The sequence below is a fragment of the Phyllobates terribilis genome, unplaced genomic scaffold (assembly GCF_046119375.1).
Source record: "Phyllobates terribilis strain yellow unplaced genomic scaffold, ASM4611937v1 Scaffold_7__3_contigs__length_470593459, whole genome shotgun sequence".
Taxonomy (NCBI): domain Eukaryota; kingdom Metazoa; phylum Chordata; class Amphibia; order Anura; family Dendrobatidae; genus Phyllobates; species Phyllobates terribilis.
In genome coordinates this window covers 300,414,790-300,439,130 of record NW_027362767.1, presented here as the reverse complement: position 1 = coordinate 300,439,130, position 24,341 = coordinate 300,414,790, and the positions used below count along the sequence as shown (strand labels likewise).

Genomic DNA, 24,341 nt, shown 5'->3' with positions numbered 1-24,341 from the left:
AACACCCAACATTGAAATTTTATTTACTGCACGTCCTCTGTATATCTGCTGAAGTGACTGCTGAAAGCCTGTGGTCTACCACAACATCTATTCTGCTGTGCACCGCCTCTGTATGATCACTTAGATTTACATGATCACGAGGAGCTTTATAAGTCAGAGCAAACCACACTATGAACTGTAGCTCCAGCATCCGCAATGTCACATTATTGCATTCTCACAAATCACCGGACCATAACTTGTGACTGCCCTTACTGTCTGCTCAAAGACCATGCCTGAAGAGCTCACTGCGTCCGCAAAGCTTAACTGTTTATAACCCGTAATAAGTAAGCGAAGGGAAGAGACCCTCCCATTACCTTCTGCCCATAGAGAGAGAGTCATTTCAAATCGTAATTGAAAAAGAACAGTGATGAAGAACTGCAGAAATATAGAGACCATAGCAGCATTTCTGAGCTTGCCCTTAATGTATCTACACCTCTATTGTGTTAAAACCATATATACATTGTGTTTTGTCCCTAGGCTGTGATTTGCAGATGTAGTCAGCCGCTGTCAGGCTTTAATACTCGCTGTGTGGAAGATGAGAAGATGCTCGAGATAATCAGCAAAGCCAATCCAGGCAGTACCTTCATGTATGTTGTAGACACAAGGCCCAAGGTATCTACTGGATCATGTTTGGGGGTGCACTCTATTATACTGTTTAATATTTTCAGGAAACTTTTTCGACAAGATGTAAATTCTGACCTCTAGGCCCTGTACACATTATGCACACTTCTACTCCAGACAAGTCCCTAGAGGTCTATTCACCCAGCATAGGCCAGAAGAGCGCTCTTTAAACCTCTGCCAGGCCTGTGTACATTAGTGTAGTCAGCAAGACTTTTCTGTGCAGAGACATCTTGTAATTGAAAAGTATTTTTGTTTTAGCAGGAGTTTATGGGTGAATTATATGCTTATGTCTATACCTACAACTAGATTGTAATGGACATCTAGAATAGAAGAAAGCTTAAGACCTGCAGTAAGATGGTAGATGAGGCCTGATGAGCGAAAGCGATCGGTTAAAGTGATCACTGAAGAAACCTAGATACTAAAAGGGCTTTCTGGACTTTAAAATTTAGCAGTAGGGTGGGATGCCTCTAAAAGAAACATTGTATATGTACCCCCAAAATCTGCCCTTCACTCCAGCACTGCCACTCTGACGACTCTGCCAGTCAGAAAGAGCTGAAATCCCGACCACCACTCATCTCGCCCTGCAGTCAATCAGTGGTCTCAGTATTCACATGATTGATGGCCGTGACATCATTTCTTTGGGGTCGTTGGAGATGGAGGGCAGATTCCAGGGGTGAATATCCCTTTTTGGTTTCTCTTAAAAGCATCCTCTTCCACTGCTGAATTTTAGAAGACTACTAAAGCCCTTTACACTTGTAAACTCATTCCCTCCTAATCAATATTTTAATAAATATCTCAACAAGACTTTATTACAGATTTCTTTTGTTTCTTTTATAAAGTGCTTGTTTTAGTAAAACAAACCCCAGTTCATGTGCATAATTATAGAATATGACGGGATCCGTGGCTTACGCCATCCCTGTATTCTCCAGAGCGCCACAAAATACTTAGAGGTAAACTATTGTTTAAATCAGATTTATTTATTTTTTATTTTTATTCCAGATCACAATCTGTATTAAAAATAAAAATAGAAATCTTGCAAGTTTCATACTGGCCTTTTTTTAGACTTTAAATAGGACCTTTCACCAGTTTGAGCATAAGCTGGTCACATCATGGAATAATGGTAATGGTGCTGGGGAAAAGGCAGTTTTTATTGGTCATTACATTTTACAAATCTGCTTGGTGAAGGTATTTAGCGATCTAGTCCTTCTTGCTTGGCCGGCCCTTATAACCCAGAGTGAAGTGCCAGAAGCCTCCATTCAGCCCTATGCTGTAACCAGTGTTCAGAGATCAAGGGAGTTGTCACATTTAAAAAAATAAATAAAAATAAACACATTTTTGTATACCCTATTGGTGAATTCTTACTTAACAGAGGGGGTCCTACGTGCCGGATTCTCATCTTTTGGCCAGAATACAAAGTGGTCCTGCGTTACCTAGAGAAGCTGTTGATTTGAATGAGCGCTATGTAATGCTTGAAGTAACCTGTCAACAGGATTTCCCTCCCAAACTATTTGTCTGTGCATGTAGCTATTGGAAAGAGAAGTCCAGTCACACCTTACTCAGTTCCTCCTTGCGGTGAAATCTGAGTCTAAATCGATGTGCAAATGAGGCTGAAGTGCTTTCTACAGAATGAAGCACTTCCCAAGCCTTTGTCACTCCAGCCGTATTTCCCGCCCAGCGCTGCTGCCTCCTGCTTTACTGACAGCCTCTATGTTATGTGTCTCAAGCAATGGAGCCGTCGGTCAAGCAGGAGAGGGCAGCGCTGAGCGGGGAATTGGCCTGGCGAGAGACGCTTGGGAAGTGCTTCCATCTGTTCAAAGCACTTCAGTCTCATTTGCATGTTAATTTTAAATGCCGATTTCTCAGTAACAGAGGGAACAGATTGCCTAGATAAAGGTACAACTGGACTTGTCCTTACAATAGCTATATGTGCATGTAAATAGTTTGGGGTAGAAATCCTGCTGGCTGATTTTTTTTCATACCCCTGTGGTGGCACTGCCGCAAAATGAAACACTTAGTACTAGGTTACCCAAGAAATTCCTGCTGGTCACTTTGTAAGCAGCTTGTTGTCAGCTCCCCTTACCAATAAGTAGTAATTGTGCTCAGCAGAAATGGTGTATAAGGGGTGCTGAGCTTTTTCTTTCTTTCAGTAGTCTAAGTGATCACAGAAATATTGGGTGGCTATGTAGATTTACTGTGTTCACTTGCACACAATCTATGTTCATCTGACACAAGACGTCTTATTGAAGTATCAATGCCGTGGATCTGCAAACAGTCTTATGTGGACATTGGTGTGATACTGGCACATTGTCCCAGGATCTCTGGCACTGCCGTGTATTCTTGCTATATACCATTGTGTTATGTGGTGGTTTAATTATTTGTCTCCCCAACAGCTGAATGCCATGGCAAACAGGGCTGCAGGGAAGGGCTATGAAAATGAAGACAACTACCCCAACATCCACTTCCAGTTTATTGGCATTGAGAACATCCATGTAATGCGAGGAAGTCTGCAGAAGCTATTGGAAGGTATGCACCAAATCTGAAAAACTACCTGCTCACCAATGATTTCATTTCTGCAGGAAAATATGCCTTTGACAATATGAATACATGTATACAAATGTAGAATTGGTATCAAGATTATTTTGTAATTTCTTGAAAATGCAAAATTAAGGGGGATAAAAATCTCAACAAAAAAGTTTGCAGGTGAAACTTGTGGCCATCTGCATCGGCACAAACTGGAAAGCTGTAGTGTATTGCTGTCTGAGGAACATAGCCTTGTCCCAAACTGAAGACCCTTCCCCTGTGGCCCTATGGGTAAGGTCTCTTATTGATATTTTTTATAATGTCGATTATTTTTTTTTTTTTTTTTTTCGTAGCTCATTGGCCATATAGCTGTCAAACTAATGTCAGTTTTGCCAGCAGCTGCATGTATTCCTGGAGGCCCATTACTAATCCAGCTATGGGCCCATCCATCTGGTCCGTCAAGTATTATACTGTGTAGGTTCTTATTTGGCCATTATTAGGATTATAGCAGTTACATCCACCATCACTAAATCTAGTGCAAATATGAGGAATACCGTACCGTCACCTATTGAAGTTACTGGGAGCCTCCTGCTGTAGATCGCTCATTGACAGGTCCGCTGCACAGGAGTTTAACGCTGTAACACTGTTTTAATAACCACTTGGGATAAATCACCCTTAAAATTAACAGTGAACCCCCATTGCCCATATATTTATGTCACAAGCGCCAGTGCTCTGGTGGTTCAATATTACCATTGTGCTGCTTGAGGAGCCCCCATTTTGCTGCCTGAACTTTGCTACTTTCCTTAAGCCCATCTGTCTTATGAGAATATCTATGTACAGAATTATTGGGCAACTATTGGGCCTCATTCAGGAGTCCTATATTCTCGTACGAGTGCTATCTGTGGTTTTCACGGATAGGACTCTTACCTGTCATAGTCTATAGGGCCATTGACATGTTCGCCATTTTTTTCAAGCGTCTCATCAAAATCAGCAATACAAGTCTATGAGGCTGTGAAAAAATAGAACTGCACTCTGATGGCATTCGAGTGCGGTCCGTTTTTCACAGAGGAAAAGGTGGAGAAGCTTTTTTTTTTTCTTATCAATAACAGTCATAAGCTCCATCCATGTCAATTTCTTAATCTGTTGATGATCAACATTTTGGGCATCACCAACCACAGCCTCCCAGACACTGTTCAGAGAGATGGACTGTTTTCCTTCACCATAAATCTCCCATTTAAGAAGGGACCACAAGTTCTCAATAGGGTTTAGGTCAGGTGAGGAAGGGGCCGTGTCATTATTCTTTTATTAAGGTCTTTACCGGCAACCAAGCAGTGGGGACTTTGATGTGATGAAGTATTGTCCTGCATAAACATCATGGCTTTCTTGAAAGATGCAGACTTTTTCCTGTACCACTGCTTGAAGAAAGTGTCTTCTATATACACAAGCGCATACCAGTACCCCACCTCCCTTGCTGGTGTCTGAGTTGTAGTGGAGCTCTCTGCCCGTTACTGATCCAGCCACGGGCCCATCCTTCTGGTCCATCAAGAGTCACTCTCATTTCATCAGTCCATAAAACCTGTGAACAATCGGTCTTCAGGTATTTCTTGGCCCAGTCCTGACATTTCAGCCTCTGTGTTTCATTCAATGGTGGTCAGGTTTCAGCCATCCTTTACTTCAGCCATGTCTCTGAGCACCAAACACTTTGTTCTTCTGGGCTCTCCAGGGAGGTTGCAAATCTGTAATATCTAGAAAAAGAAATGGACTGGCACCACCTAAATTGTGGATGCCCATGGACACTGCAAAGTTGCGTGCATCTCAGAGGGGAATGCACCACCAGAAATGATCAAATCTAAATGCCTGCACAGGGTAAGGATCGGAAGACCAAGAGCGGCGTGATCATAAAGATGAGACGCACCGCCGCATACATGAGAAAGAAGGGCAGCCCATAGAAGCACAAACGCATATTATGTCATACAACTACCAAAAATGGTATACAGTGAAAAAAATGCTATGCATGTCTGAGCAGAGCGCACCTTAGAGGTTCTGGAGATGCCATCAAAGCAGTATAATATATAGAGAAATAAATGTATTACTAAATGTGCACAGAGATATGAGGCATTGTAACAAACGAAATAACTTTTCCTCCTCGCAGTTCTGGAATATGACAGCACTGAAGGATAATGGCTTCCTGGTTGCTTCGCGTTTGATTGTTCTCAAATCTTTGGCAATTATTGTGCTTCTTTTTTTTTCTTCTGAAAACGTTTTTTTTGTGACCCTTTTTGCAATAAAACGTTTCATTCTGTGACGGCCCCAATATCTTGGCGATTTCAGAGTGCTGCATCCCTCTGTAAGACTTGTGACAATTTATAACTTTTCAGAGTCAGTTAAATCTTTTTTTTTGACCCGTTTTGCCTGAAGAAAACAAGCTGCCTAATAATCCTGCACACTTTGATAAAGGAACAAACAGTGGCCCACCTTATAATGTTAAACAGACCATGGACCGGTTGTTGTCTACTCATACAATAAACATATTGGCAAAGGAGAAAACATGAGTATAGCAGCATAAAAAACATTATTTTATTCAATAAAGGTTACATAACATGTACAGAAATCACATCACAAGATGGGAGGTATAAAGTGCAAGGTGCCAGGCATAGGAGGGTCATACGGGTGATGGGCCGAGAAGAATATACAAAAGTGTATAACTCTGTATAGATATTGATGGTGAGTGTGGGAACATATGTCGTGGGAATCACCATTTCATAGTAAGCTGCTCAGTGCTAATTGAACCCTGATGGGCCAAAGTATATAGGTAATCCCATCTCACCACAACACATCCCCCCCCTAACCTGATAACATCGCAGGTAACAGTCACCCAGAGATTCGAACTGTAAGGCCCTCAAACCACTGTGACCCCCTCACAGTCGTGGTGATGATGACCGCGTTCATTGTGCAAAAAGTGCAGAGAAAACGCCCAAAAGGATGGCCTGATTATTTTCTATGTAAAAGCTGCTCCGATGTTCATGTTCAGGCTTGTAAATCTCTCTTAAGCACTTCAGGCTCTGAGGCTTTTATGCCTTTGTGTTGCAAAGTCTTAAAATTTTTGCGCAACAGGGAGTTACACAAACATTTTGCTTTTTCTTTTATTGTGGGTGTGTGGCCGCGTCTGCCTGTCAAATTCATCAAAATTTCTAACACCTTGTACGTTTTTTTTCCCCCGACTGGTGTAACATTTGTTGTGCGGTAGACAGAAGTGCTCACCAATTACTAGAGGTGCCGAATACATTAAGCGGCCACATGGGCAGCACGATTGTGGGCTACACCAGCCTTGATTAATCGCTCCCTAGGTGTTTCAAAGAAGTAATGTACATTCTCCAGGCGTTTTATACCAGGAAAATGCACAATACTTATAGTACATGTCAAAGGGAAGGCTGAAAAGATGCTCGGCACGTCTTATTGAGCATTTACGTCAGCATTTTATGCTTAAAAAAAACAAACACATTTTCTTCATTCTTTAATGTCTTTAAAAAAAAAAAAAAAAAAAAAGCTGGAAAGCACCAGTAAGAAGGTGCCCTGAAAAATGCTGCTGTGTGAACACTCCCTTACTATAATGATTACAATGTCACTAACAGAGAACAGCGTTCAGGAGGCCGCTGGTTATTTTAATTAACGCTTCGGTTAAAGGTCTGAGGAACGATTTCTAGAAAGGTAGACCCTAAAATCCTGATAGGACTAGCCACCAAGAATTTAAGAAGGAGCAGTTACACACATTTATATATTTTTTTCGATCTCTATGTAGAAGTTTAATAGTAATTTGATGTGTAATCATTCAGCTTGTGAACTGAAGAATCCGACCATGAGCAGTTTCCTTACAGTCTTGGAAAACTCCGGTTGGCTGCGGCACATAAAAGCAGTATTGGACGCTGCCGTTTTTCTAGCAAAGGTACGTGATGTGCTTTTCCTTTGTCAAGCGTTACCTACATATAAAATTATATAAATGGTGTGAACGTGAGCACTATTAATATACTGACTGTGTCACTGTCATCTCACTTGAGTAAAAATCTAAAGAAATCATTAATGCAAAATCAAAAATAATCAGTTTTTACTTTTTCCAGCTCTGTAGTGTTCTCACTTGTCTCTTAGCAAAAAATAAATCCTGATTGGAATGTGGTTGCTATGGGAACACTGTTCCATTATTAATTTTCTGTTTCGCCGTCGTCCCCCTTGTATGGCTGATTTTATTTGACACTGTATTGATTTACCTATAATGTTGCTATTATGACAGTGTGGTTCCCATGTCTCCCAATTTGAAAGCAACATGAAATGGTTTATCGCCTTTTATAGTAACATCAGAGACTCGCACTGTTGTGCGAATAGCCCGTAATAATGCTCCGCTTGAAAAGACAGTGTTGCCGACAGCCTCATCGACCTGCTTTCTTCTCAGCTAATGGTTTCCTTCATGATGAAAATTGGATCTGCAGTGATGAAGGATTATTAAAAAGTGACCATGCTGGAAGGGGCTATGTCCCGCTATAATAAAAGTGAAATAAGGGCGATTATTGGACCTTAAAACCTAGCAGATGAGACCTGAGAAATGTGGAGATTACATTAAAGGGGTATTTCTCTCTGAGAAAGGGATGGCATATTGCTAGGATTTGCCATCCTTTATAATCTGGGGGGTGGTCTCTCCTCTAGGACTCCATCAATGAACTGGACGACACGCAGAGTTATAATAAATGGAGGGCCCACCCCGAACACTCCAGTTATCCCCATGTACTTGGATGGAGCAGGGCTGGAGTGTGTAAGCTGGTAACATGCCATAACTTGCTGAGACGTCGCTCATTCTTCTTTCCCATCTTGTTCTTGGCAGGCAGTTAAAGATGATAATACCAGCATCCTGGTTCACTGCTCAGATGGTTGGGATCGCACTGCACAAGTCTGTTCGTTGGCTAGTATGCTTCTTGATCCATTTTACAGAACTATTAAAGGATTCGTGGTAAGGCCTGTCACTGTTTTTACATTTGCTTTGCTTAATTTTTCCGTTCCATAAGCATGTATTAAGACACCTATGCACTTAGAGGGAGTCTGCCACCTGGTTTTTGCTATCTATTCTGAGATTGGCATAATTTAAAGACAGATGATTCAGAACACTGCTTGCTCACAGTCCTCTCCATAAAAATTAAAGGGCTGGCGGTTGAAAGAACTGGACCAGCGGTGGCCCACTATACATTTAAATACTGCATCTCGCTGGAAATCTCTTTGTGCATTAATAGCCATCCTGGGCCTCGTGGCCCGTGGGTTGTACATCCCTGATGTTATATGTAAGGTGGGCTCACAATTCATCTCCGAAAGATGAGAAGGCTTGAGCAGCTTGAATGGAAATGCCTGATCCTTTTGTTGTTCTTGGAGAAAAGTCCACGGTGTCTGGCCGCAGCCTACTCTACTTTCCCGTAGTGTACATATGTTCTAGGGACATCAGCGTTAAACTGTATCTCCATGTATTAGGGGCCTCTTAATACGCAGTAGACATGACCTGAATTGTCAGTTACTTGTGCGGGATTTTTTTCTGCTAATAATAATCTTTTTTTCTTTTTTTTTTTTATATATAGCGCCAACATTCCCCAGCGCTTTACAATTCAGAGGTTTATATTCAACAGTCATAAGTAACATAGCTAAAGATAAAACAATAATTAAAGCAAAAATAATGACAACCCTGCTCGTAAGAGCTTACAATCTACAATAGGGTGGGGGTGACACAAAGTGCAGTGGCTTATTTACAATGATGGTCCAGCCATCTTGAGGGGATGAGGAATAGATAAAGGCTGCATGAGCTCATCACCAGCCAGTATCTGTAGTGCTTTTTGGTTTGGTGGAGACTTATGTTTGGAGAAATAAGGGATGGGCTACAAGAATATAAAAGGACTTTGATTAGGGAACGTGATAGGCCGCCCTAAACAGGTGTGTTTTTAGGAAGCGCCTAAAACTGTGTAAGTTGTGGTTCGTCCTAATTTCTTGGGGTAAAGCATTCCAAAGAATAGGTGCAGCTCGGGAGAAGTCTTGAAGCCGGGAGTGGGAGGTACGGATTAGTGCAGATGTTAGTCGAAAGACGCTTGCGGAGCGTAGAGAACTGGTAGGCCAATAAACAGAAATGAGGGAAGATATGTTGGGGGTGCCGCACTGTGGAGAGCTTTGTGGGTGAAAACAAGCAATTTAAATTGGATCCTATAATTCATGGGCAGCCAGTGCAATGACTGGCACAGAGCGGAGGAGTCTGAGTAACGGTTGGCCACATAGATGATCCTGGCTGCAGCATTAAGGATGGACTGGAGAGGGGAAAGTCGAGTGAGGGGGAGGCCAATTAATAGAGAGTTACAGTAGTCAAGGCGAGAGTGGATCAGGGCAACAGTGAGGGTTTTTGTTTCCAAGGTGAGAAAGGGGTGGATTCTAGAGATGTTCTTCTGGTGCAAGCGACAAGAGCGGGCAAGAGATTGTATATGGAAGGTGAAGGAAAGATTGGTGTCAAACACAATGCCCAGACAACGCGCCTGCTGGCTCGGAGTTATTGTGGTGCCACACTCTGAGAGAGAGATGTCCGATTTAGGGCAATAGCTTTGGAAAGGTTGAGTTTCAGATAGAGAACAGACATGATGTTAGAAACTTCGGTCAGACAGTCACTGGTGTTCTGTAGCACAGCGGGGGTAAGGTCCGGGGATGAGGTGTATAGTTGTGTGTCATCAGCATAAAGATGGTACTGAAAACTAAATTTGCTGATGGTCTGTCCAATTGGGGCTGTGTAGAGAGCGAAGAGAAGAGGGCCAAGGACTGAACCCTGAGGAACCCCAATAGTGAGAGGAAGGGGGAAGAAGTAGAGCCAGCGAATGATACACTGAAAGAGCGGTCGGATAGGTAGGAGGAGAACCAAGAGAGAGCAGTGTCCTTTATGCCGATTGAGTGGAGCATAGAGAGTAGGAGGTTGAGGTCAAGAAGAAGGAGCAGAGAGTAGTCACCATTACGTTTTGCTGTCAGAAGGTTATTAGTTACTTTGAGTGCAGTTTCTGCAGAATGTAGGGGGCGGAAGCTGGACTGTGATGGGTGTAAAAGAGAGTGAGTGGAGAGGTAACTGGTAAGGCGGGAGTAGACAAGGCGCTCCAAAAGTTTAGAGATGAAGGGAAGATTGGAGACTGGTCTGTAGTTGTTTGTGCAGGAAGGGTCAGGGAAGGTTTTTTTTAATGATGGAGTGTTTTAAGGAGGAGGGGAAGATACCAGAAGAGAGGGAGAGGTTGAAGATTTTAGTTAGGTGAGTAGTGACGACTGAAGAAAGAGGCTGGAGTAGATGTGAGGGGATGGGGTCAGTGGTGCATGTAGTGGGATGAGAAGAAGAGAGGAGCCTGGAGACTTCTTCTCCTGTCACTGGGTCAAATGTGGAGAGTGATCCAGAGGGGATGTGGGGGGGGATAGGAGTCACGGCACTTGGTGGCTGGGAGCTGATTTCCTGACGGATGGTGTCTATTTTCTCTGTGAAGTAGGAGGCCAAGTCCTCAGCACAAATGTCCGTGGTGGGGGCCTGGGCTTTAGAACTGAGGAGGGAGTGAAAGGTGTCGGAGTTTTTTTGGGGTTGATGGTTAGTGAGGAGATCAGGGTGGTGAAGTAGGTCTGTTTGGCGAGGTGAAGGGCAGGGTTATATGTTTTTAGCATAAATTTATAGTGGATAAAGTTTTCTTCCATAGGCGTTTGGCACTCCTAGAGCATCGCTGGAGAAATCGGGTTTGCGGTGTGAGCCAGGGCTATTTTACTCGGTGTTTAGAGGTTCTGAGGGTGAGGGGTGTTACTTGGTCCAGCGTGCTTCTGAGAGTGTCATTGTAGTGGTTTACAGCCAGATCAGGACAGGACAGAGAGGAGATTGGAGACAGTGATGAGTGAAGGGAGTCTGCAAGTGTATGAGGGTTAATGGCTTGTAGATTTCTAAATGTGTGATAGGTAGGAGTGTGCTGGGGTGGGCGAGGATTTGTAAGCGTGAAGGAGAGAATGTTATGATCAGAGAGGGGAAAAGGGGAGTTATTTAGGTGGGGGATTGAACAAAGCCGGACAAAGACAAGATCAAAGGTGTTTCCATCTTTGTGCGTCTCATAGGTTGAAAGCTGTGAGAGGCCAAGAGAAGTGGTTAAAGATAGAAGCTGGGATGCGGATGGGGAGGTGGGACTGTTTATGGGGATGTTAAAGTCTCCCAGGATAAGAGTTGGTAAATCTGAGGACATGAAGTGTGGCAGCCAGGTAGACAAATGGTCAAGGAACTGGGCGGGTGAGCCTGGGGGGACGGTATATGACAGCTAATCTGCGGTAGAGGGGATGGAAGAGCCTGATGGTGTGGACCTCAAAAGAAGGGAATGAGAGTGATGGAACTGGGGGGATGACCTGGAGGGATGACCTGGAAGGTGCATTGTGGGGACAGGAGTATGCTGACTCCACCATCAAGCCTGTTCTCGGGCCTCGGGGAATGGGAAAAATGCAAGCCGCCATGAGAAATAGCTGCAGGGGAGACAGTGTCAGAATCCTGGATCCAGGTTTCAGTGAGGGCCAGCAGATTGAGAGAGTTGGTCAGAAAGTAATTGTGCAGGAAAGGAAGCTTGTTGCATACAGACCGTGGATTCCACAGTGCACAATTGAAGGATCCAGCTATAATATTCTGCTTCATCAGCCCTTTTGAGGACAAAGAACCATAATTGTGTGAACATTTTAACATTACTATACACATGAGATTTCCATTGTCAGTTAGTACAAGGACTGTAGTCCTATCAATCAAAAGTACAAGTATTTTCTATGCACAAAACATTCTATAATGCATCAAGTTAGCGGCTTAAAAAAGACAGATTGGAAACTTCTGATATTTTTCAGAAATGAATAGTCCAAAAAATTGAAAAATGGATAATAATTAAGAAACAATAGTTAATTTATCTCATGTCTACGGTCAACATAAGTGGTCTCGTCAAATATTTGTTTTTTTACAGGACGTTTTGGCTTATCTTGTTAGTTTTTTTCTTTTTATTAAAAGTTTACTTTCATCTTCATAGATGAATATTGTTGGACAGTCCTTGTAAAAACAAGCACTTTTGCGATTTACTCCTTATTAAAATTTGCAGCTCGTTGCCTAAGAGACCGACCACCATTGCTATCTAGTCAGCTCCATTGAAAAGGGCTTGTAAGCACTGCGCATGCTCTGCTGTCTAACATCAATGGTCGGTCTCCAAGAACCCGAGCTGGAAACAAAATAAGTGTTAAACATCTCAAGAACGGCTGAAAATGTCAATTAGCAGCAGATTTCAAAATTGCTTGTATTTACGATCACTGTCAGACACGTCCTGTTTATGAACATGTGGATTCCCCCCGTTAAGTAGGACAATATGCAGATTATTGTAAAGATTTACACATTATTTCCATAGGTACTTATTGAAAAGGAATGGATTTGCTTAGGGCACAAGTTTTCTCAAAGGTATGTATATAAAGTGACCAGTCAGCATTTCTGACATGCCTATTGTAGTAAATATTAAGATAAAGCCAGAGTACCATGTCTTTGGCATCGTCTTGTTCCTCTGTTAGTATTCCTGGACGTGTATTAATAAGTAAGCAATGTAAAGGTGCTGGTATTTCACCAAGATATGCCATCACTTAATGATTGGTGAGAGTGAAGACTCTTTGGGGCTGAATTACAAGGGGTTGTCCACTTTGCAGAAAATTGGCAAATTGCATCATAAATGGTTAAAAATGCAAAATATATGTAAAAAATAGCAGCTTTTCAATTTACCTCCTTATTAAAAATCGTCTCCATTTTTAAGAACGGAGGGATTTCCAATTCTATTTTTTTACTGCTCGTTGCCTGGATTATTTGCCACCTCTGCAGACTCTCAGCGGTGACTGGTCTCCTAGGCAAGGAGTGCAGCGCTCTTTCCTATGGAGTTTGTAAGCGCTACTCTGAAGCTGGTCGGATCCTGTGCTGCAGAAACAAAGCTGCCTCTTGCAGTATCGGAGAGTGCACAGTTCAGACCACCGGCGCAACTCTGCTGCTAGGACTGTCAATCAAGCAGGAAGCTTTAACACTTAGTGAAATAACTCTTTAAACTTTTACTGTGTGCTGGAAAAGCAGAACTAAAGTCACCGTATGGACTCTAACATCAGTGTCCATTCTTTACACCGCAGAGAGTTGGGCAGCTGAAGTATTTATTGGCACATCGGAGGTGCAAAATGCAGGTAGTTCTGCTTTTCACAACTCAAGCTCCAAGTTTAAAGTAGTGATTTTTGCCCCTTCAAGGCTTCTAGAGTATACATACATGTATGGGGCTCGTCATATGGCAGACTAGATATGCAGCTACATGTCTTGTGTCTTTTCCTCTGCAGATGCCATCATTTAGAGTTTGATCCCAAAGAAGTGTCTCCTGTGTTCACACAATTCCTGGAGTGCGTGTGGCACCTTATGGAGCAGTTCCCTTGTGCCTTTGAGTTCAGTGAGAAATATCTACTGGAAATCCATGATCATGTCTATTCCTGCCAGTTTGGAAACTTCATTGGGAACTCCCAAAAAGAGCGTGAAGAACTCAAGTCAGTATCTGACACAATCCGTTTGTTTCTTATGTGTTTTTTGTACTTTGAATACAGCAATTTTCACTTCACATCTGCAGAACTTTCCTGGATAGGAGGTTACCATCCGGTTGTACATTGCACTTTTTGCTTTAAAAATCAATTTACACTTAAAAATTCCGTTGAGTAGATGATACATTTCATAGACAAGAGGGTGTGAATGTACCTCCCGATCAGTGGATTTGGTTATTTCATCTCTTTTCATTGCTAACAAATCAAGCATGAAGTCACACAATCCACATTGTACAATTATTGTTTGCCTATGGATTGTACTGAGCGGCTCAATGACTTTACTTGGCACTGTCATACAATGCTGCCCTGCTAAAGATTGAGGGAATACTGCAGCTGTTCAGTGAGGGAAGGTGGGACTGCTGTTACTGCTGGGGATATCACCGTATCTACTCTGACTGCTAGGGGGAAAAGAGAAATGAATGGTGGGTCGAAGTTGGGCATTTTCTTGTGTAATATGTCCTTAGTCTTATTTCTGGCTCCTTCTGTTAGGAGCTGGCTACTGTACTGTATTCTGTATTATAGACTGGTTATGGGTTGAGATATATCAGTGGATAAAGTCGATACAATATAGTAATGTTGAAATGACGTTTAGTTGCTAGTAATGTGCCCAGCTATCCTATGACAAACTGTTTATTTTTTTTTTCTCAGTATAATTTTACTTGTTTTATATATATTTTTCTCAATCCTGAATTAATTTTTCCTCCAACAGAATTTTTGAAAATACTCATTCCTTATGGCCATTTCTTCTTCAAAGGAAGCAGGAGTTTATGAACCCCACATATATCTCAAATGCATATAATGCACTCCAGCCAAATACCTACCCGTTCTGCTTTAAGTGAGTACAACTAAAACGGTCACTCATGATGCCATCCTCAGATGAGCATTATTATCTTTACACGATTTGTGCAGCAGCCATAGTTTGCACTTTTCTTACAATCGTTCTTTTGAGCAAATGAACAATTGTGATCAATGAACATTTCTTTGGCAAATGCTGTATCTGTACATGTAATAGATGGAGGACATTGCTTGAGGTTTTTTGAATGGCAGATTATGCAGTTTTGTGATGGCAACTAGTTGTACTTTTTGTAAAGCCATTTTCCCTTAAAGAGAATCTGTCAGCAGGTTTTGGCTATGTAATTTGAAGACCGCATGAGGTAGGGGTTAAAACACAGATTTCAGCCTCTCTTATCAAGCTCTGTGGTTTTGTTTGGTTGCAATGATTGTTTTAGCGCCAGGAGTTTATCATTGCCGGGACACAGCTGCGCGTGCATGCTAGTCAGACACGCCCCCTCCTGTGATGAGCACCTCACTGTCTATGGACTTTGTACATACAGAGCCTGGTGTGGGCGGGGTTAGCTTCCTCAGCTCTGCTATACTGCTAAATCTTAAAACTCTGATTGTGAGAGAACGGCTGCACCCAGTAATCTAAGTGATACATCGTTGTATTCAGCTTCTTTTTTCCTACATCAGGTTGCTCTCAAATGAGATGGCAAAAACCTGCTGACAGATTCCCTTTAATGCATGGCTATTCAGTTTCTAGTCCCTGCCCTGCTCTGGCTACCGTGTAAATTAGCCATGATGGATTGTTATGGCTAGTGACAAGAAAGCCTCACAAGTCATGACATGATTTACTAATAAGCCTTTTAGTTTAAGAAATAAAGTGACAGAAACACAAATTCTTTGAGGATACAGTTTCCCACTCACAGGATAGAAGCACTGGTGGCCTAACACCGAGATTACAATCTCTTATTTGGCCTCCAGTGACTTAATACATCCAATGCTTCCTAAACCAACCAGCCGATATCTTTTCTCCGCCGTACACCATGATTTGTAGACGGGACTATACAGTGTCTTCATTGTACAATAGCTTCCCAGTATGATTTATGCAATCTATTATTCTCTTTCTGTATTTTCAGATTCTGGTGTGGAATGTATAACAGATTTGACAAGGGCATGCACCCACGGCAATCTCTCCTGGATTACCTGCTTGAATGTATGAACAGGAAGGCAACTTTGAAAGCTGATAAAACTGACATGGAGGATGTAAGTGAAGTGTTTGACTTAACCAGCTCAGGACCTGGGCCATTTTTTTACCCTTCCTGACCAGGCAAATTTTGGGGTTTTCTCATACTTGCACTTTGAATGTTTAGCTATAAAAATATTTTTCTTGTTTCCATATTCCAATAATTTTTAACTCTATTTTTCATGATACATGGGGCTCAGTTTGTATGTCCTTTTTATATTCTCTTTCCCTCTCTATTTCTATGTTTCTGACACAGGGGAGTGAAATGGGAAAAAATAAAAATAGGCACAAATTTACTATTGTTTTTTTAAGGCCTGTTTTTTGTCTCCTTTATTTCGCACATCATACCCCCCCGTAAGGTGTTCACTGTATACACTTATCAGTGAGGCAGAGATGGATGTAAACCACGTCTGCCTTCTCTATGGGGAGTTCGGCTGTGTATGAAAGCCAGCTCCTTGCACCCACAGCTGCACCATCCAATGCAGGCAGGCTATTCCACAGAGAGGTGTTAGTACGTCAGCGCAAAGAGCGGACCGACCGGAGATTGACAGGGTCTACACACTTTCAGTATTTGCAGCAGATTTTTCTACATCAAAAAACAGAGTATTGGAAAGAAAAAAACACTATGTAAAATGGTTGCGATTTCACTTGCATTATTTTCCAATTCATTTCAATGAGTGAAAAATGCTGCAAAAAACGCTAACCTATTTGACATGCTGCAGATTTTTTTTAAGAAACAACAACTTTGTTTTCCTTGCGGATGTGAACCTTCAATCAACACAAGGAGCATTAGATATAAGAAATCTCACATCTCACTCACTTTGCTGGTGTTGTAAACTTTATGCAGTGGTTGATTTTTATTTATTTATTTTTTATTTTCTCTTACTCTTGAAAAACACACAGCAAAAATGCAGCATGTGAACAAGCCCTTAAAGTAGTTTTTAGCGGTTCAGAACTGGTTAAGACCCCCTATAAACGATAGATAGTGGTTGGAGAAACAATTGTTTAGCCGACAGCTCTCTACCAACTCTCCCATATACCTGCTCGGCCGCGCACTCCGGTGTGTGGCAGCAACTTCTCTAGGGAGAATTAAAGGATCGGCAGCTGAAATTCAGTAGGCTCCGCTGACCAGCGTTGGGGAAAAGTCGAGAGGCCCCCATACAAATTGGGATGACAGCCAATCCTGGTGATAACGATGGGTCCAGCTGACTTTAGTCTAATGTATATGGTTGCCCTTTAAAAGACCCATTTTTGCTTATTGTATATGGTAATATTATTTAACATCTTGTTCTGTTCCAAACCAGAAGCTTCCGAAAGAGAACACCCTTCCGGAAGATACTTGTTCCTTGACTGACTGTTTTGAAGATATACCACCCGGGAGAGAACTGTCTGATGAGCTGCTTCCAGAAGGCGATAACGAAGAAATTCCTGCTGATTTTTTCAACGGTTCTGTGGCAAACAGTGACCTGTGCTTAAAAAGGGAATTAAATGAGGAAGAGCATGGGCTGAGTATCCAGAACCCTCCTGACACGTATTCCTCTGACAATGAGACGCCACCTGCCACTGAATAACTGGAAATGGCAACATCATTGCACCACAACAACTACCATTAGGGATGAAAAGATCAAAATGAATCAGTTTATCATCACTGATTAAAGGGAACTGAAAATGGTAAAAGCGCAGACACAATGAGCCGTTATGATCATATAGTTGCCATGGATGTTGGAATCATGGACTGGCTGTTGGTCTTAGAAATGGTTAACCCATCAGCCAAATCTTCATACGCTTCATTCGCACACAATAATTTGGCTAAAGGCGGCTCCATCTTTGGCATTCTAGGTAGGTCGTTTGGGTATCGGGCAGGATTTTCAGAGCAGTGAATGGGAACGTCATAATCGTCCTATAATTCACCAGACGTTTTGATCAGCCTTGTTCTGCTTCTCCATTTGTGAGATGGGTCATTAATGTCTAGGTATAATGGCACAGAGGCACCAAAACCTTTATACCGTTATACGTTTGGTCTTGACTTTATATTGAAGCTGATACATTTGCAGTATTTATCCGGGAGTCAGGCAGCAATTGATGCATCAAACAAAAAGCACATGACAAGCTTTTTCCATCCATGAAATGTATGATTAAATACCTCTAATCTCATCCATGAACTCGTTTGATTGCACTTTTACCTGGCACCGGTAGGATTTCCTGTTTTTAATCCGAGAGCACTTCTTATGGGAATGTAAAGGTCAAAGCGTCTCGATTCGCCGTTTGTATAATGTTAAATGCATAAGATTTTTACTTCGGCAATAAAGGACAAATGCTGTTTAAATTATGCAAAAAGCAAAATCTTGTTGCCATTTATCAAATGTTTCGCCACCATCATCGTTTTCTAATTTCACTCCATTTTGTATATTCACTTCGATATCATAGACTGAGGACCATCAAAAGGGAAAGACAGATTGTACATTTGGATCTTATTCTTTTCTGGTCTGATGGTGGCTGAATTTAGTTTACATTAACATTTTTTGGGGGAAAATTGTTGTGCAAATTCTATATTATTTGGACCCTTATGTGGGAATGTAGACATGTAAATATATGTTGTGTGCAGTACATTGCTGTATACTGTGAACCATCATGGGTACATGATAATGGTGGATCTGTGCACACACCGGGGTGTATAATATACACATATGTAATAGCAGATCTGCTTATAGAAGCTAAGCTGCAACTGATCTGGACACGGTAATGAAATGAATGTAGGAGACTGCTTGCTTGTTGCCGGAAGCACCAGTGTTTTATCTCTGCTGCTTTTCATGCATGATCCAGGGATTTTTCTATGGTAGCTAAAGGGAAATCAATCTAGTTGTCCAATTAGTCAGATTTGCCATTGTTGTCCAATTAGTCAGATTTGCCATTGTTGTCCAGATGACATAATGTTATACTACTTCAGTATCTATAGTGTTACATACTTTTTTATGTTGTTACACATTGTAAAGTAAAAAAAAATGTCCTATTAATTTAGATCTAACGCTATAAAATGTGTTTTCTGAATGTTGTTAATTTATTGTCACTAGTTTAATTAGACCAATATCGGTTTGGAATAAATGTTGCCACAGCAGCGGTGCTTTCTGGTTACTTTACTGATCATGTTGAAGATTAAAGGGAACCTGTCGCTTGATTCCTGCTGCCCAAAAAACGGGCAACATGAATCTGAGCCTGAAGGCATAATTGCAGCCAGGTATGTATGTCTTTAAAGAGCTGGCCAGAGACTAAAGGAATAGACGTGACTAGTCCGCCACCAAAGGACGGCTTCTCTCTAGACCCAGTTTAGTTGATTGACAAGTCTCTGCCATGTGTGTACATAGGTAGAATTTTGTCAGTCACTTATAGGAGTACGAGGCGAAGCCTCCAAGGGGGGCTTCATACCCAGAGAAAGACATTTCTGACTGCAATCGCACAGTGAGGCTGAGTTTTATGCTTCCCATGGTGTGGGCAGCACAGGTGACAGGTTCCCTTTTAACTATAGTATGAAGTAGAAGTGCTCCTTTGTATGCAGCTCCTATCTTCTGAGGAGACTTGGCAGCATGTCTAATCGTAGTATCAGTGAGAAGCCCACTGATTCCTCGAATGAGGGTGCTATGACCATCTTTCTCCATCATCTTTACTTGGAAGCAGGGCTTTCATGGTTTAGTAGTAAGTAGCCTGTGTGTCACTTCTAATAGAGCTTAAAGGGAATCTGTCAGAGGGATTAATCCTCCTAAGACATCTATATGGACATGCAGGTCATGGAGAATTGACATCTGTGATCCAACTTCTTAAGAAAAATGAGGATTTCCATGGAATATGGAAATGAGAAGTTAAGATCTATGGGCGGGACAGAGATTTTCACGAGTCAGCCTCCAGAGCTTATTTTAGTGTTTAGCAACACCCCTGTATGTAAATTGATCTCGCCTCTTCATGTGTGATACCAGACTCCAGTCATGACAGTTCTGGCCTGCACTGTCCTCACTTTTGCGCAGTGCCTTGCCCTTCTATGGGTGCTGACTTCCTCCTGCGTGGCTGGGCAGCGCCTACGTGGAAGGAAGTTGAAGTCCATGCCCCATAGAAAGGTAGAAATGAAGATGGGACACCCGAAATTTCATGAATGAAGTCTGATATCACATCATGAAGCTGTGGGATCAATTTACATACAGAGGCGTTGCTAAGAATTAAAATTAGGCTCTGGAGGCTGACTCTCGGGGAAAATCTCTGTCCCGCCCATAGATCTTAACAGCTTATTTACATATTGAGAAAAAGGAGAATTTCTCTACAAGAATTCATCAGATCACAGATACGAAGGTATCATTTTATTCAGCTTCCTATGGCCTACATGCCATATAGATGGCTCAGCGGGGTTGATCCTACTGACACATTCCCTTTTTAAAGGGATTCTCTAGGATTTACCTCATTGATAGGGCATCAATATCTAAGTCATAAACACAAAATCTGCAGGGGCCTGACGCCTATCTGGTCACTCGGGGGCCCGTGTATATGCATCGGCCACCCCAACACTGAACTTAACAAAGCGTGACATGAACCCAATGTTTTGCCACAACAGATATATCCTGTACCCCAAAGGAAAAAGTAGAAATGTGATCTGTAGCCTCTGGCTCTGACGGTCGCAGGTAACACTTTGCAGACTTTGTTGGGAGCGAAAAGTTACAGGTCACAGAAGTAGAAAGTGTCTTAAACTTGGGGACTTGTGTTGTAATATTATATCGGCCTTTAATAAATGTGACGCATGCAATTGTCCTATAGTGTTTGGTTCTCACACTGTGACGTTAGATGTAACAAAAAAAGCTGTTTTTATATTTGACGGCACTGATTGTCTACGTGCAACATGTTAATGTGAATGAAAATATTCTGAAAGCCTTTTTCTTGAAGCAGCTTGATAGGACTAGAAATGTTATCATCCTAGAAGCAATATTTCAGCACGGGTTCTCTGGGAATTAGAAACTGGTGCACATTACGTCAGTGGGGAGAGTAAGGGTCTCGCTGTATGGACCTGTACACGGGGGAGTGCCAGTATAGAGGATATAAGGGAATTTAAGATCACAGAAAACTCAGGTCTAGACTAGAGAAGGTCTTTTAGTGTATGTGTTCACGTCCTGATCCATACAGGATTGTGGGTGTTTATGTACTGATCAAGCACAAGGCTCACTTGTACCCCATACAACACCAATCCTAAATTCTCAATTATTAGGAGACTTTGTAAACATAGATGAGAAATATTGAAATAAATCGCACCAATTTCAGCTCCCAGAGATCTTTTTCGGCTCATATAGTCATCGTGGTGTATGTATAAAAATGGCAATAATGTATTCTAATGTGTGATACACTATAAATCCTATAAAACTGCTGCACTGAACAGGGTGACAAGTATTAATATCAGTCTTAAAAACATAGTAGTTGAATGAAATTAGGAAAAGTCAGCCTTTTTAACCAAAATAGCGCCACTCTTGAATGTGGCATTGTCTACTATTGCAGCTAAGCTCTGTTTAAGTGGCATGTGTGGAGATGCAATAGAAAGCCCACTGACAAGTGGGATACCTTTTCTCTAATATCTTACAGCCCCTACATGCTAAACTATAATGTTGCACTTGAAATAGTGACTTGCACTGAAATTTCCAAATTACTAGTCTCTCCTAGGTATCTACCCAGGGACAAAAGAACTGCTCATATGGGCCAGGCTGGGTACAATGGGCTAGGGGCATAACAAAGCATTAAGGGGGCGATGGGGGGCCATTTACAAATACTTATTGGATGGAATATTTTTAAAACAAATTTAAAGGGGTTGTTTGCTACTGGAAAACCCCATCTTAATCACTCCGGGCCCAATCTAAAATAAAACAATAGCTACTCTTCCACATTTTTGTGGAATAGCCTTTACTATTTCATCAGAGTGGATGTACGCTCTGATGGGACATTGATGAGCTGCAGCCAATCATCAGCTGCTGATTGCTGTCACAGGTATGCTGCAGCCCACGACATGGGACCCCATTGGGAATGGCGGTTACCACATCGCTGGAATGACTCTAGTGCGGAAGCAAACATCCACTGGTTTTAATTGTAATTGGGGTCCCAAAGTGATTAAATGGGGTGTCTGGTCTAAAACTAAAAGTCTGTAGTCACTCTATGCGACTGTAGACTTGTGAATCCTCACGCGTACTGTGAGCGGTGGTCATGTGACCACAAGTATATGATAAGCATACTTCTGGCCACAATCCGACTAGACTTGCATTGAGCAAGGCCGGAAACAGGTTAGTCGTATTGTGTCCAGGAGTATGCATATCGCATATTTGTGGTCACATGACCGACGCTCACACCGGAGAATCTTCACAGTTCGCGATGTAAGGATTCACAAGTCTGCAGTCGCATAGAGTGATTGCAGTCTTAGTTTTAGACTGGACAACCCCCTTTAAGCTGGGGTTGTCCAGTAGTGGAGCACCCCTTTTAATGAGTAGTTGTAGTAATGCATCATGTTCTATACAATGAATTTCAAAAATTACATTTTCAAGAGTTTTCAAAACTTGAGAACTGAATGTTGGGGATCAGTGCTCAGCACCCAGGTGTACAGTCGTTAAAAAGAAAGTGAATGTGTTGTCTTGGTGCATGTCGTGCCCGTCCTTCCAATAGATTAGGGGTATCTGAATGCTACAACCTGAAGACCCCGTAGAGAAACGTTTGCTTTGATTATGCCAATGCTGTGATGTCTTGTACCACAGTCTGTACTGTATATCATTGCACTGTTCTAATCCACCCTTGCACTCCACTGTTCCAGATCCATTTCATTTGGACATTACTGTTTGTTTCTTAACAAAAATAAATAAATTTTCAGCACTTTTCTTAAAAACTTGTTGTGATTTCATTTGGGTTAATTCGCTAAATAGTCATCAATACTTAAAAAAACAATATGAAATGTTTAGTCCCAATGTTTGATGGGAGAGAAGGTTTCGTCATACGTGTGGAATGAGCCTGAGCGACACTACATTCCCCCATGCAACATTATCCATGTGAGCGAGGCAGTATCCAGTACAGCAACTCAGATCAATGCAAAGTCCAGGCGTCCCTGACACCACCTCATGGCTGAGTGTTCTTGTGTCAGTACAGGGGTGACCATTTAATTCCCTTGGAAAGTAAGGTCGCTCAAAGTCAGACCACCATTGATCACACATTCATCGCCCATCCCAAGGATACCCTTTTTTTGTCGATCAAGGATAAGTAACCATTACTTTCATACTATACAAGTAAACAAATACAACCACACTGAGTCCACTGAGGTATATGTGAGCATAGAATATATGAATTTCGGACTGTATTACTGCTTTATACACTATACTTAGAACAGTGAGGCATTTAATGCTGTTTGAGATGATCCTAAAAGCCCATCTGCTCACAAAAGTGTGACTTATTTTAAATGGGAACCTACTGTTAGCTATGCGAATTACCTCTCCTAGGCCAAGGCCTACAAAATTAAAACTGCTGGTTGGCTCCATTTTAAAGGGAATCTGTCAGCAGGTTTTTGCAACCTCATCTGAGAGCAGCCTGATGTAGGCAAAAAGAAGCTGAATCCAACGATGTATCACTTAGATTACTGGATGCAGTCGTTCTCACACAATCGGAGCTTTTAGATTTGGCAATACAGCAGAGCTGAGGAAGGTAACCCCACCCACAGCACAGCTAACCCTGCCCACACAAGACTCTTTATGTACAAAGTCCATAGACAGTGAGCTGGTCATCACAGAAGGGGGCCTTGCCAGACTAGCATGCATGCGCTGCTGTGTCCCAGCAATGATAAACTCCTTGTGCTAAAACAATCATTGCAAGCAAACAAAACCACAGCTAGATAAGAGGCATCACAGAAATCAGTTTTTTAACCCCTACAGCATGCTGTCTTCAGATTACATAGCAAAACCCTGCTGACAGATTCCCTTTAACCCCATCCCAACATCCACCATACATATACAGCTCATGTGCGTATGGAGCTGGCTCAGGAGCCAACCCTGCACCAGACCTGGCCTCTGTCTGTAACCGCGCCATTCTTTGCTGCTTATTCCTGACAGTGGTATTTCATGAGTGCGACCCCAGGGGTGTGCCTTTCCAGGTACCAATCGGCCTCCTGTGACAGATTGGGAGGCATGCTCAGCCGATATGGAGGTGCTTACCACAAAATGCCTGCGATTTTTGCACAGATTTTCTAGACAGCTGCCACTTTAGCGCTTATAGTGGAGCATTCCTCACTAGCTATTTGTCCCATCCTTACAGATTCCTGGTTATGTCAAGTGCTCCAGGTATTTCTGTAATATTTGCCACCTGTTTTACCAGTTATAATCCTGTATAAAAAAAAAAAATATTCCAAGCATTTGTATAATGTAGAGAGATGACAGCTGCAAATAAATGTCAAAAGAGCTGAAGCTTTTATTAAACTTGGGCATGTTGACACATGTAATATCCAGAATCT

General features: G+C 42.0%; 1 protein-coding gene across 4 annotated transcripts in view; it reads left to right on the top strand.

The window, feature by feature from the left end:
- The window catches only part of MTMR8 (myotubularin related protein 8), a 41,556-nt gene extending 18,823 nt beyond the window's left edge, over nt 1-22,733 (top strand). For 3 of the 4 annotated variants that reach the window (XM_073641061.1, XM_073641059.1, XM_073641062.1), the window contains 9 exons: nt 517-651; nt 3,051-3,183; nt 7,014-7,123; nt 8,051-8,176; nt 12,618-12,667; nt 13,570-13,770; nt 14,531-14,656; nt 15,738-15,864; nt 17,149-22,733. In XM_073641061.1, coding sequence (XP_073497162.1) covers nt 517-651; nt 3,051-3,183; nt 7,014-7,123; nt 8,051-8,176; nt 12,618-12,667; nt 13,570-13,770; nt 14,531-14,656; nt 15,738-15,864; nt 17,149-17,415 — 1,275 coding nt within the window. In that variant the 3' untranslated portion in view covers nt 17,416-22,733. The remainder of the gene's footprint in view (nt 1-516; nt 652-3,050; nt 3,184-7,013; nt 7,124-8,050; nt 8,177-12,617; nt 12,668-13,569; nt 13,771-14,530; nt 14,657-15,737; nt 15,865-17,148) is intronic. The other variant, XM_073641060.1, reaches the window with a different exon arrangement.
- The last annotated feature ends 1,608 nt before the right edge of the window (nt 22,734-24,341 follow it).